Source organism: Acomys minous (assembly GCF_964271855.1).
Source record: "Acomys minous genome assembly, chromosome: 10".
NCBI lineage: Eukaryota > Metazoa > Chordata > Mammalia > Rodentia > Muridae > Acomys > Acomys minous.
This window is the reverse complement of record NC_140491.1, coordinates 34,264,012-34,277,909: the sequence shown is the minus strand read 5'-3', so window position 1 is coordinate 34,277,909 and position 13,898 is coordinate 34,264,012. Positions and strand designations below refer to the sequence as shown.

The 13,898-nt window shown below is 41.2% G+C and overlaps 1 protein-coding gene across 4 annotated transcripts in view; it reads left to right on the top strand.

Moving 5' to 3' along the window:
* NSD2 (nuclear receptor binding SET domain protein 2) overlaps positions 1–13,898 on the top strand; it is a 79,357-nt gene that overhangs the window by 32,444 nt on the left and 33,015 nt on the right. For all 4 annotated transcript variants that reach the window (XM_084797786.1, XM_084797785.1, XM_084797787.1 and 1 more), the window contains 3 exons: positions 1,126–1,292; positions 2,198–2,680; positions 11,276–11,420. In XM_084797786.1, coding sequence (XP_084653912.1) covers positions 1,126–1,292; positions 2,198–2,680; positions 11,276–11,420 — 795 coding nt within the window. The remainder of the gene's footprint in view (positions 1–1,125; positions 1,293–2,197; positions 2,681–11,275; positions 11,421–13,898) is intronic.

Below are 13,898 nucleotides of genomic sequence, written 5' to 3'. Positions count from 1 at the left end.
AACTTTAATCCCAGCACTCGGGAGGCAGAGGCAGGCAGATCACTGTGAGTTTGAGGCCAACCCAGTCTACACAGCTAGTCCAGGACAGCCAGGGCTAAACAGAGAAACCCTGTCTTGGAAAAAAAAAAGATGTTAAAATTAAAACTAACATTTATTCCTTTCCTAGCATACAGGGTGTTTCTCTGTTTAGTATCTTTACCTTGCACTCCTGGGTGTATGGCCTTGAGAGCCTGTCTACATCTTCTTCTGTCTTTTAGAAGCTCCCAGGTTCTGGGTCTTGTGTTGGCTTTGTGTATTATCATAATTTTCAGAGCTGCTGCAGCCACAAACACAAAGCTTTTTACACCTCTCCATCTTTGCTTTAGAGGATTGGGCTCACCGTGAGCCACTTTTTTGGAGGCACCTTTAAAGATGCAATGAAGAGGTTTTTCTTTTGGGTGCATTAGCTATTCAGAAAGTCTCTTATTTCCTTTAGGATAAGAGCTAAAGATCTCTTTTGCTTTTGTTTCTGAGATCTGCCCTTTTGATGGGCTTACCTGTGTCTTACCTCTTTTTCAGCCTTGGCAAAATCTGAAATTTTGGAGGATAATAGTCTCTTTGCTCATTCTTCTGGCTGCTTTAATAGATGCCATTTCTTCCTGCAGCTAAGAGTGATAGCAAAGAATATCTGAGGGGGTTTGTTGTGGTCTCAGCGGCTCTTTGAGGTTGAAAGCTCTTACTTAAGCACTGTGCCTGTGGTTGCCAGAAGAGGGCACCAGATCCCCTGGGAGTGGGTCACTGAGTTCAGCCCAGTGTGCTGCCTGTTTCACTGCTTGTTTGCGTTTGTGGAAGTGCCCTTTTGCTGCTGTCTAGTCCTGTCTAAAATCTCTTTAAGAAGCTATTAAGAAGGGGAAGATGAAGGAGTGTATTGTTTAACTTCTCTTTCAATCTGCTTTTGTACCGTTTCTGTATCTCTGATAAGTGAATTTTTCTTCTGGGCATGGAATATATTGAGGATAAAAAGGTAGAGTTCATTTGAGATTAATAAGCACAAACAACACCACTTTAAAATAAATTCAAAGCAGTAGTATATTTGTAAAGTTTCATTCCAGATTCTAATGTTCATGATTTTTATTTTAAAATTAGGTCAGAAAAAAAGTGCACGCCAATATCATGTACAGTTCTTTGGTGATGCCCCAGAAAGAGCTTGGATATTTGAGAAGAGCCTTGTTGCTTTTGAAGGAGAAGAACAATTTGAAAAATTATGCCAAGAAAGTGCCAAGCAGGCACCCACGAAAGCTGAGAAAATCAAGGTGATAGATGTTCCTTTAGTGCATTTTTAAGCAAAAATTTTAATTTTTACTATGTTTATTTTATTTTGACCTTACAATTCTTTTAAATGGTTTTTTAAAAAATGCTGATCATTTACTTTTTTTGTTTCTTTGGAGAGAGTATTAACTATGCAGCCCTGGCTGCCTTGAAACTATGTAGATTAGCTTGCCTGGGTATGCATAGAAATCTAACTGCCTCTGCCTCCTTAGCCCTGGGATTAAAGATGTGAGCTACTGTGCCCAGCCTAAATTTGTCATTTACTTTTACTCAAATATGTTATTTTTCTTTTACTTATTTGATGACTTACAGAAATGTTTTATTTTCCATTTTTTTTTTCCTTTTATAGATTGAAACTATTAGTTAAAACTGTTAGAGTTGATTTTTTTTTTCCCTTCGATACAGGGTTTCTCTGTGTTTTCTTGGCTGTCCTGGACTTTGTAGTCCAGGCTGGCCTTGAACTCACAGTGATCCACCTGCCTCTGTCTCCCAAGTGCTGGGATTAAAGGTGTGCGCCACCACCGCTGGGCCTGATTTCTTTCTTTTTCTTTTTTCTAATATTTATTATCTATATAGTGTTCTACCTGCATATACACCTGCACACCAGAAGATGACACCAGATCTCATTATAGATGGTTGTGAGCCGCCATATGGTTCCTAGAAGTTGAACTTGGGACCTGTGGAGTAACAGTCAGTGCTTTTAACCTCTGAGCCATCTCCAACCCTAGAGTTGATTTCTAGTTTAAGGAAACAATAGTTTTCAGTTGAGCTATATCTAAAATATTAGTTGGGTCTTTATAGGATTTTCTCATCTGATATTGCAAAAGTGCTTTTAATTGAGTCATCTTTTATATTATGTAATGAAATTTATGATTTATTTTTTTTCCAGTTGTTAAAACCTATTTCAGGGAGATTGAGAGCCCAGTGGGAAATGGGCATTGTCCAAGCTGAGGAAGCTGCTAGCATGTCAGTAGAGGAACGGAAAGCCAAATTCACCTTCCTCTATGTGGGGGACCAGCTACACCTCAACCCTCAAGTGGCGAAGGAGGCTGGCATTGCTACAGAACCTTTGGGAGAAATGGTGGACTCTTCAAGGGCCAGTGAAGAAGCTGCTGTAGACCCTGGATCTATGAGAGAAGAGGATATTCCCGTGAAGAGAAGGCGAAGAGCCAAAAGGTCTAGTTCTGTTGAGAACCAAGAGAGTGACCCTGGCACAGAAAAGAGTACTGCTCCAAAGATGGCAGAGGCTGAACCTAAGAGAGGAGTCGGATCTCCTCCTGGGAGGAAGAAGTCTACAGCATCTGCTCCACGGAGCAGGAAGGGAGACTCAGCGTCCCAGTTTTTAGTCTTCTGTCAAAAACACAGGGATGAGGTCAGTACTCCAGTGGGTTCTGAATTGTTTTTTATGCCGCAGGATTCCCAAATTGAAGTAACATCCCTTTAGTGCACACTCAGTACACTTCTTAAGCACTGTTTAGTTTTTAGATATAACAGTTACTGTTGGAAACAGCCATTTGCTGCCATGTTCCCTTCAAAGTAGTTAAAAAGTACCAGCAACAGTGGGAAGTGTGGGGAACGGGTCTGACTAGGCCTCCTTTTGCTGGAAGTTGGGCTTACTCATTCAGCTCTTGGTGAACATTTTCTTTTAAGCTGTTGTGAAGCGTTCAATATGGGACATGCTCACTTATAAAGATGGTGCTTTTGTTAGCACTGAGTATGTTGAAGATTCATTTCTATAATACTTAAAAGGATAGTAATATATAAATGAGTAAAGTATTTGAATACTTATGTTTATTTTTTTTAATAAAACCTAACATCTATTCATGTCTAAGTCTCATTTATATTGTAAGGAACCAAGGCTCCTTATAGTTTGAGACTTGATGCCCTCTCTATTAATAGTGTTCTTTTTAATTTTACTTTCATGGAATTTTTTTGTTCAGTATACCAAATTCATATTAGAGCCACCAATAATACGTGTAAAATTATGGTATTAGTAGGGGCCTTTTCTAATACCCACCCTAGCTCCCAAATAATTGACACAGAGACCTATTAGATTTATTCAACAAGCTTTAAAGCACTACAGCTGGGCAGATACTGATATTAGCCTGGTTACTAGCCAGCCCTGTGCCCCATGTACGTGCCATCTTAGTCTTGCCTTTTTGCTGTTTCTGCTCCAGCTGTCTGTCCTCATGGTGAGCTCATGGCACCTTCTCTCTCCCTTCCTCTTCCTCTTCTTTCTTTTCTCCCTGAGTGGGAATGGAAGTCCTACCCCCTGTCCTCTTTGCCCAGCTATTGGCTGTTCAGCTTCTTTATTAAACTAATCAGAGATAATTGGGAAACATCCTTTACACAACATTGATACAGGAGAGTCTTCATAGAAATGACAATGCCAGCCGGGCGTGGTGGCGCACGCCTTTAATCCCAGCACTCGGGAGGCAGAGGCGGGCGGATCGCTGTGAGTTCGAGGCCAGCCTGGTCTACAAAGTGAGTCCAGGACAGCCAAGGCTACAGAGAGACCCCGTCTCGAAAAACCAAAAAAAAAAAAAAAAAAAAGAAGAAGAAGAAGAAGAAGAAGAAGAAGAAGAAGAAGAAGAAGAAGAAGAAGAAGAAGAAATGACAATGCCCATGTTCTGACTGCAACCAGATCTTAGGGCTGAAGAGATGGCTCAGAGGTTAAGAGCACTGGCTGCTTTTCCAAAGGTCCTGAGTTCAAGTCCCAGCAACTACATGGTGGCTCACAACCATCTATAATGAGATCTAGTGCTCTCTTATGGCATGCAGGAGTACATACAGGCAAAACACTGCATGTATGTATGCATACATACATGTATGCATACATACATACATACATACATGTATGCATACATATATACATACATACATGTATGCATACATACATACATACATACATACATACATAAATGTATATCAGCATCTGAATACACAGTGCACAAAACAATCTTCCAACAAATAAGTAGTATCTCTGGGCTAGAGAGAGCTCAGTAGTTACAGACACTTGCTTCTTTTGTAGAGGCCCTGGAATCAGTCCCCAAAACTCACATGGTGGCTTACAACTACCTGTAACTACTTCCAGTGACTCCAACAGTCTCTTTTGGCTTTTGTGGGTACTAAGCACAGATGCTACACATGCATATATGCAGATAACCACTCATACAAATAAAATAAAAATAAATATATTTTTAAGAAACAAAGAGAAAGCCAAATGGTGATGCCACAAACCTTTAATCTTAGCACTTTTGGAAGGCAGACAGATGGGTCTCTGAATTCCAGGCCAGCTAGTTTACAGAGTGAGTTCCAGGACAGCCAAGGATACATAGAGAAATCTTGTCTGGAGAAATCAAATAAATAAAATTATGAGAGGAGAGAGGGGGGAGACATACTGTCTGGACTAGTGAGATGGCTAGGTGTGGTAAGGCATTTCCCACCGACTGATTCCCTAGTTTGATCCCCTGACCCACATGGGAGAAGGAGAGAACCATCTTCCCCAAGTTGCCCTCTGACCTCTACACATATAGCTTGGCACACACAATAAATACCTAAGTGTAATTTAAAAGTAAAGGAAAGAAGTAGTATCTGTTGTCCAAATATTATCCATGGCTGTTTTATGGCAGTCAGCATGACCTAGAGCAAGATCATGAGGAGTTCAGGAGTTGGAGAACTGAAAGGTTAAAGGTGTTAAGGGAAAACCATGGGACATGTTATTTTTGTCTGTACATGGTAGCTTAGAAGTTGGAGTACTATCTTGAAGAAGAACCTATAAACCATGTTTGGCATGGTGATATATAACTGTAATCTCAGTACTACTTGGAGACTGAGACAAGAGCATTGAGTTTGAGGGTAGCCAGGGGTACATAGACCACCTCCCTCTTCAAAGAAAAGGGGGGGAAAAAAGAGCAAAAAGGAGCTAGCAGTGTTTTCCTTAGGAGTGGAAGGTTATTTAGTTTTAGAAACTCTGTTGGTGCTGGAAAGGAGGGTCAGTGGTTAAGGCCCACACTGCTCATGCGAGAGGGATAGAGTGATTCCTGCCAACCATGTCGAGTAGCTCAGGCCTGTTTGTTGCTCTACCTCTAGGGGATCCAGTGCATGGGCACACACACAAATCATTAATTTAGCATTTATTTATGTGTTCAGGCACAGAGTCTCACTGTGTTGCTCTGCCTGGCCTAGAACTCAGAGATCTCCTTGGTTCTGCTTCCAGAATGTTGGGACCAAAGGTATGCACCACCACTATGCTCAGTAAACATGGGTGGTTTTAAAGCTCAGTCAGAAGCTGAATGTGGTGGTACACATCTTTAATCTCAGCACTTGGGAGACAGAGTCAAACAGATCTCCTAAGTTCAAGCCCTACATAGTGAGGCCTTGTCTCTAAAAATTAAACAGTGTATAGAGATGGCTCCGTGATTAAGAGCACTAGATGCTTTTTCCAAAGCTCAAGCTATGAAAGGGAGGGTATAGTAATGGAGTCACAGCAAATGCAAGAATGTAGCAAAACAAGAGCTTCCATGTCCAACATTCATAAGTGTGCCCATGTTTAGAAAGAATTACGAAGCCGAAAATGCATTAGACTATTAAGGACATGGAATGCCACAAAAGTAGTTGAATATTATTGCAATGGAAAACCTTAATGATACTCTGAACAGATACGTCATTTGGTTCCTAGCACACACATGGTGCCTCACAACCATATAATTCTAGTGTCAGGGGATCTGACCCCTCTTGAGCTCTGGAAACCAGGTACACAGATGGTGCACAGACATATGTGCAGGAAAAACATAAGTTAAAAACGGACAAAAGCCTTTGTATGGAAAAGGAGTTGTGCCTTGGGAGAGTAAAGGGTTTCTTTTTAAAATAAGTTTTTGGGCACTCAAGGAGACAGCGGCAGGTGGATCACTGTGAATTTGAGGCCAGTCTGGTCTACCAAGCAAGTCAAGGACAATCAAAGCTACACAGAGAAGTCTTGTCTTGAAAAAAAAAAAAGTCTTGTTATTAAATAAATAAAATTATTTATGTGTCTGTGTACTGCTTATAATACTGCTGTCCTCAGAGGTCAGAAGAGGGCATCACATTCCCTGTAATTGGAGTCACAGTCATTCCTAGTCCAGTGTAGGTGCTGGATGTCAAGCCAGGTGCCCTAGGAGACCAGTGCTCTTAACTGCTGACCTGCTCCGCCAGCCTGTTGTTTATAACAAAACCTCAAACATTTACCTCTAAAGAGTAGGGTGGAGGCAGGGAAAGCACCCAGCTGACCTTCCTCCTCAGCTGACACCCCAAAGGAAGGAAAAGCCTGCTCCTTCCTTACACTGTCCCCCCAAAATCCCTTCAAATGGAATGTTCCTACCTTCTACTTACCATGCATCCCCATATCCGACCTCTTGACTTACTCTTACTCTGTGCTTTTTTTTTTTTTTTTTAATTTCCTTTCCTTCCCCCGCCCCCTGAGCTGAGGGCTGAACCCAGGGCCTTGTGTTTGCTAGGCAAGCGCTCGACCACTGAGCTAAGTCCTCAACCCCTCTTTCCTTTCCTATGTTCAGTTCCTGCCAACATATTGCTTACTCTACCTCTTGACCTATAAAGTTGACTTCATTTAATCCTGCTTATGATATTGGAGAAGAAAGCTCTTGGATCAAGGGTTATGCTAGGGCTGTGCTGCACTACAACTAGAAACTGTACACAACACAGTCTTGAGGTTCGAATGAACAATTCCTCCTTCTGTCTAAATAAAAAGGAAAGACTTGAACACAGTAGAACTGCTTACAGTAATGAAGCTATTTCTGTCAGGCTTTCCACAGTGTCCAGCTTGCTTGTATTTGGCAGTTTTAGGATTTAAATATTTTTTAGTTCAAAATTCTGTAAAATGTTGGTGTTAGTCTCCTGTGAACTCAACAGCTTCAATGTCCTGAGCGATTTGTAGTCTAAGCTGATCTTTGGGTGATGTTTGTTGGCTTAGTGACAATCCTGGCATATAACCTGGTGGCAGAAGATGTATGGGACAGTTTTGCCCAGAGACTAGCAGTACCACAATGCGTGTGGATTTATCATTGCAGGGCCCATTATCTTCGTGGAGACCTCAAAGGCTACTGTTAGGAATGTTCATCATTTATTGTAGAAAACTTAAACATTTTAAATGCCATATTCAGCAGATCTGCAAAAGGTTTGGGGACCACAGTCTATTGAGTAAATGCCTGTTGTCTCCTGGCAGGTCTTGTATAGTAACTGGATAAACTAAGGTTGGTTTTTCTAAAAATCTTGGGCCACCCTCTCTTCAGTTTCATCATGCAGTGGTGTGGTAGGTTCTTGTCTAAATTCTTGTCTGTGCCTGAGTATTTTTCTCATTTTTATTTATATAAGCCTTTATTTTTCTTCTAAGGCTTATATCTTCTCAGTCCACTATTCAGATTTTTATTTTTCCTGTATCTCAAGACTTCTTTCTTTGACAGAGCATAGAAAACCACTGTGGCTATTAAGAATAAAATACCAGCTGGGTGGTGGTGGCGCACGCCTATAATCCCAGTACTTGAGAGGCAGAGGCAGGCAGATCTCTGTGAGTTGGAGGCCAGCCTGGTCTACAAAGTGAGTCCAGGACAGCCAAGGCTACACAGAGAAACCCTGCCTCAAAAAACCAAAAAAGAATACAAAATACCAAAATGGTGATCAGCATAATCAATATTGAGCCAATTTTAGTTAAGTCATTTATCATTTAGCTTTTCTTTTTTCTTTCTTTTTTTTAAGACTTATTTATTATTTATATAGTATTTGTACTGCATGTACACCTGCAAGCCAGAAGAAGGCACCAGATCTCATTATAGATGGTTGTGAGCCACTATGTCGTTGTTGGGAATTGAACTCAGGACCTTTAGAAGAATAGACAATGCTCTTACCTTCTGAGCCACTTCTCCAGACCTACCTTTTCATTTTTTGCTTTTATTTCCAAACCATCTAAACTAGCAGTATGCAGGGCCCTAAAGTTTTCCATTATGGTACTTCCCATCTTAACTCTCTCCTTGAGGACTTCCCAAGGTAACTTACCAAATCCGACGGCCTCTCAAGTTTGTCTGAAGCTGGCATGATTACTTCGTCTATGTGGTCATGCCATGTGTTGGAGTACCAAATGTTGTTACTAACAAAATCTCAAATGTTTGATTTTACCAATAAATACTCAGGAGCCAAATGCTGGTGTGAAAGCCTGCTAAATAACTCAGGCAGAGAAAGCACCCAGTTGACCTCAGCCAACACCCCAAAAGAGGGAATAGTCTGCTCCTTTCCTGTGCCATCTCAAAAACTCCTCAAACTGCATGTTGTTCCTTTCTACATCCTGTGTATCTATCTCCCTATCTGTTCTCCTGACTTCCTCTTACTGTCTCTGGTTTTTTTTCTATGTTCACTTCCTGCCAACTGGTTGCTTGCTTTGCCTCTTGACCTATGGTTTTGACTTTATTTAATTTTGTCTTAGATTAAAGGTATGTGCTAGGGCTGAGCCACACCACAACTAGAAACAGATTTTATTTTGGTAATAACACAATCTCAGAGTTCAAAGTGCGATCAAATATCTTGCATTGGATTTCTGAAATAAACCAAACTGACTACAGATTGTAAAGGAACTGTTTTAAAATGGAGATTTTTCTTCTTAATGTGTCAAGGACACCATACACAAAAAGTTATCAGCAATTTTTTTTTTTTTGAGACAGGGTCTCTCTGTGTAGTCCTGGCTGTCCTGGGCTCACTTTGTAGACCAGGCTGGCCTGGAATTCACAGAGATCCACCTGCCTCTGCCTCTGGAGTGCTGGGATCAAAGGCGTGTGCCACCACTGCCCTAGCTCATCAGCAAACCTTAAGGGAAAAGACAGCAATTTACTAGTGAGCTTCAGTGAAAGATAAGCACATGAAAAGCTGTTGCTCAACCCAGCACATAGGCAGGGGCTTAGACATTGAATTTATGATGACTCATTATTACATAATTAGGTGAGCAACAGTGAGCTTGGAGCTAGCTGCTTGGGGCTTGAGAAAATGAGAAAGATAGCAGTTCTTGCCTGATGCTGGTGAGGAATAAATACTTGATCATGCCTGTTTTAGAAGTTTGGAGCACCTGATGTATTTTCTTTCTGTTCTATAATTTCACGCCTAAGTGTTTACTCTGAAATAATTTCACCCTTGCATCAAACCAAAGGAAAGCACAACAATTTTCAATACTAAAAAACTGTTAGTGATGTTCTGATCTGTTTTTATAGCATATCATATACAAAAGTGAATTTATTAGATGTTGAAGAGGAACACTATGTAGATTTTGTTGCTTCTATAAAGTCTGAATAATACAGTATATCCTGTTTACTTGTACCTCAGTTTCTATTTGTGTCCATCCAGAGAGTTAGGGGTCAGCTAAGAATGTGTGCCTCTGTCCAGGTGCCAAGTATACCCAGAGATGTGTTAACACTTAAGGAACCGTCTATCAAATTTAATGTTTCTGTTTTTGATTTTTGAGAGAGGGTTTCTCTGTGTAGCGTTGGCTGTCCTGGTCTTGCTTTGTAGACCAGGCTGGCCTCGAACTCAGAGATCCGCCTGCCTCTGTCTCCCATGTGCTGGGATTACAGATGTGCACCACCATGCCCGACTATTATCAAATTTAATGTGCTATAAAATTCTCAGTAGTATGTGATCAGTTACCATGGCAGACCTTCTGTGGGGAGAGTACGCGGATAAGCTTTCAATGGATACCGCCAGTGTTTGTCAGCTTAGCTGAAACAAAATTGATGAGGAGCTGTGCGTGCTTTTATCCTTTGGAAGTTGGACAGGGCTATGCCCAATAGAAACTCTAGCTAGTTGAATTCCAGCATGTTCTAGGCTGTTTCTTTGCCATATAACCACAGAAAAGTAGGTACTTGAGAATGTAGACTGCTGCTCAGAGACTGCCTCCATTTTTTTTTTTTTCCTTCCTGGGACCTAGATCCATTTGTTACCCCTGGTAGTGCTAAGAGTTGTAACTGAAAACCCAGATTGGCACCGTGGTGAGAACAATTTAGAGCAAGATGAAGGTACGCAATTAGAGTTCACTTACATATTCACAGTTCTCACTCTACCTAGGACTTGGTCTTAGGCAGGATCTAAACACCATTGGCCTTTTTTGTTTGTTTTTGGTTTTGGCGTTAGTGTTTCTCTGTATCGTCTTGGCTGCCCTGGACTCTCTTTATAAACCAGGCTGGCCTGGCCTTGAACTCACAGAGATCTGTCTGCCTCTGACTTCCGAGTGCTGGGATTAAAGGCATGTGCTACCATGCCTGGCTGAACACCATTGGCTTTAACTCCTGGGGTTACTGCCATCTGCAGTTGGGGTTACTGATCAGTCATTACTGTGTATCTGAGCCACCTAGAAGATGTTTGAAAATGTAGATTCCTTGCTGCTAGGCTGGGACGGGCCATTCTTCGAATACCTCAAGGTTAATTGAATTTGTTGTCTGTGTAGACCAGTTGTCTCTGTGTTGGCTTACCTTAGACAAAAATGGGTCTTGTTTCTTGGTAGACTGTCATCTGTATCTCTTGTTTATGACTTAGATTGAAAGATGGAGTGTGGCTATTGTAGTTGTTGATGATGACAAACCAAGACCTCACTCCATGCTCAGAGGAACATTTTTACACAGCTTGCCTATTAGTTTTTCGAGAATGCCTAGAAAATTGTGACTTAGCAAGTGATTCAGTGATTTTAGAAAAGTACATGTTTTCTCATAATCATTTATCAATTATTTTTACATAGGCATTTAATTATTGGTTATATGCTTTATTTTAAAAGAACAGATTTTTGGGGACATAGTTCTATTTTGTGAGAATAAAAATTCTACATACTCAATTCTAAAGGATTATGCATTTAATTTTTATGTAAATCACAATGAATTTTGTAAGTGTATAGTTCTGTTGATTTCCTTTTTTTTTTTTTTTTTTTTTTTGTTTTTGTTTATAGGTTGTAGCTGAACACCCAGATGCCTCGGGGGAGGAAATTGAAGAATTGCTTGGGTCCCAGTGGAACATGCTAAACGAAAAGCAGAAAGCACGATATAATACAAAGTTTTCCCTTGTGACGTCTGCCCAGTCTGAAGAAGAGTCTGGTAAGCATACACTTAACCCTGTATCTTCTGCTTGGCTGTGATGTATAGTGTGGTCACATCAGTGCCTCTTGTCATCTTCCTCCTCACCACCGGTACAATTCTTTTTGATGGTCTACAGAACCCTCACTTTATTGGTTACACAGAGTAGGGATTCTGGCTACAGTACTTGAAGGGGGTCATGTAGGAAAGAAAGGTAGTTCTAACACTCCAGGCTTAGTTGTATGGGTCAAGCCCAATGTAGAGCAGTGCTGACCTGTTTGCATGAGAGCTTGCACAAGTGAGATGACTGGTTGGCCTTCATTTGGTGTCTCATTTGTAGGCGTTCAGTTTGAAAACTTAAAAATCCACTAACTACATTAGTTATTAGTTTAGGCTATGGCAAGATGAGAAAAACCTGGAGAAAAATATGTAACAGTCGGCCGGGTTTGTGATGTGTAAGCACTTGGACACACAAGCTGTAAAAGTACTCCTGCTAATATGAAAATAAATTGTAATATGTTTTTTGTGTTTTTTTTTTTTTCGAGACAGGGTTTCTCTGTGTGTAGCCCTGGCTGTCCTGGACTCGCTTTGTAGACCAGGCTGGCCTCAAACTCAGCGATCCACGTACCTCTGCCTCCCGAGTGCTGGAGTTAAAGGCGTGCACCACCACACCCAGCAGTAATATGTTTGAATGTTAAGTAAAAATACAAAATAATCTGTAACTCCTTAAGATTCATTGTTAAGTTTAGGAGATGCTAGACTAGAATAGCTGCCCAGTATTAGACGGTGACTGCACACACACACACTAGTAGGTGACTGCACACACACACTAGTGGGTGACTGCACACACACACTAGTAGGCCCTCCGCCCTCATGGAGGTGCTTGATCTAGGGACTGATAGGTTTCTTAGTTACAGTCCTGTTGCTATGACAAAGCACCGTGACCAAGGCAACTTAGAGAAGAAAGAGTTTATTGGGAGCTTATAATTTCAGAGTGTGATTCCATGGTCATTATAGAGGTAATCTTGACAGAAGGCAAGTAGACTAGGTGCTAGAGTAATACTTGAAAACAGCATCTTGGTCTCTAAGCATGAGACAGAGAGGGCTAGCTGGGAAACATCAACGCCTAACCCTGAGTAACACACCTCCTCCAACAAGGCGACACCTAGTCAGTCCTCAAACTGTTCTACCTACTGGGGACCAAACACTCACATTCAGATACATGAGCCTCTGGGGGTCATTTTCACTCAAACCATCATGCTAGAGTTTCATATCAGCTTATACATTGATCTTGAATTTTGTTTATTTTGCTTGTGTTCATTTAAATGTTATAATTTAAAATAGGAAAGATGTTTAGAGCTTGTGAATTTTTTTTTTTAATTCAGTTCATGGTGTGCTAGTATACTAAGTTTTGAGTGATACTTCTTTTCAATAGCTTGTGTACTTAAAGGTGGCTGGTTGTCATTTCTGAAGCCAGGGATAGCTTACCCTAAACAATAAGTGTGTTTGGGGTTGTAGTCAATATATAATAACGGTTTCCACTTACATTGTGTGTCAAGTGAGTGCTACTCCTAAATGTCTTTGAACAATGATTTCTTAGGCACCTCAGTGCCGAACATAAAGATGTATAATCTCCCATTGCCTGCTGTTCTGCTGACTCAGTGTTAGGGAACTCAGATTTCTGTAGGAAGGACTGTGTCTCATCCCAGGTAGAGGAGGCAGTGCTCTGGATGTTTATGGGAAAGAATGACAAAGAATCACCTCACAGTGGAGTACCTGGGTCTCAGTGTTTAGGGCTGTGAATGCAAACCCAACTAAGGTATCTGGTTGAGTGAGCCTCATGGCATGAATGACTCCAGTGGTGGCTGAGCAAACTAGCTGCCGTTGTCCTCAACTCTGTAGACAGACCTTTCTGCCCAGACTTTTTGGCCAGTCTGCAATGATGTCAGAATTTGAGCCAAGTAAAAAAAGAATTTGCTAGGCCTTGATCATACTAAGTGCCTAGAGTTAACTGGGATTGCTTGACTTCTTCAGTAATAACTTTGAGTCCCCGACCTGAGGAACAGCCCTGTGCAGCAATTGTTGGCACTTGAGCCTCCACCTGTGGCTTTCTGGACATGGCTGTGTTGTGTTTTCAAAAGTTTGAGAATGACAGTGTTCTTAAGCAGTTTTTTAGATAGCGAGGCCTGGTATCATATACTTGTAGTCGAAGCTACTCAGGAGGCTGAGGCAGGAGGATTCAAGGCATGTCTGGCCAATGCAATGAGACTTTTTTTCAAAATAAAAAGGAAAAAGATGCTGGGTGTGGTGGTGCATGCGTTTAATCTCAGCACTCAGGAGGCAGAGACCAGATCGCTGTGAGTTCCAGGCCATCCTGGTCTACAAAGTGAGCCCAGGACAGCTAGGACTACACAGAGAAACCTTGTCTTGGAAAATAAAACAAAACAAAGCTAAAACCAAACAAAAGTCAAAAGATGTCTGGGGATATAATTTAAGCCC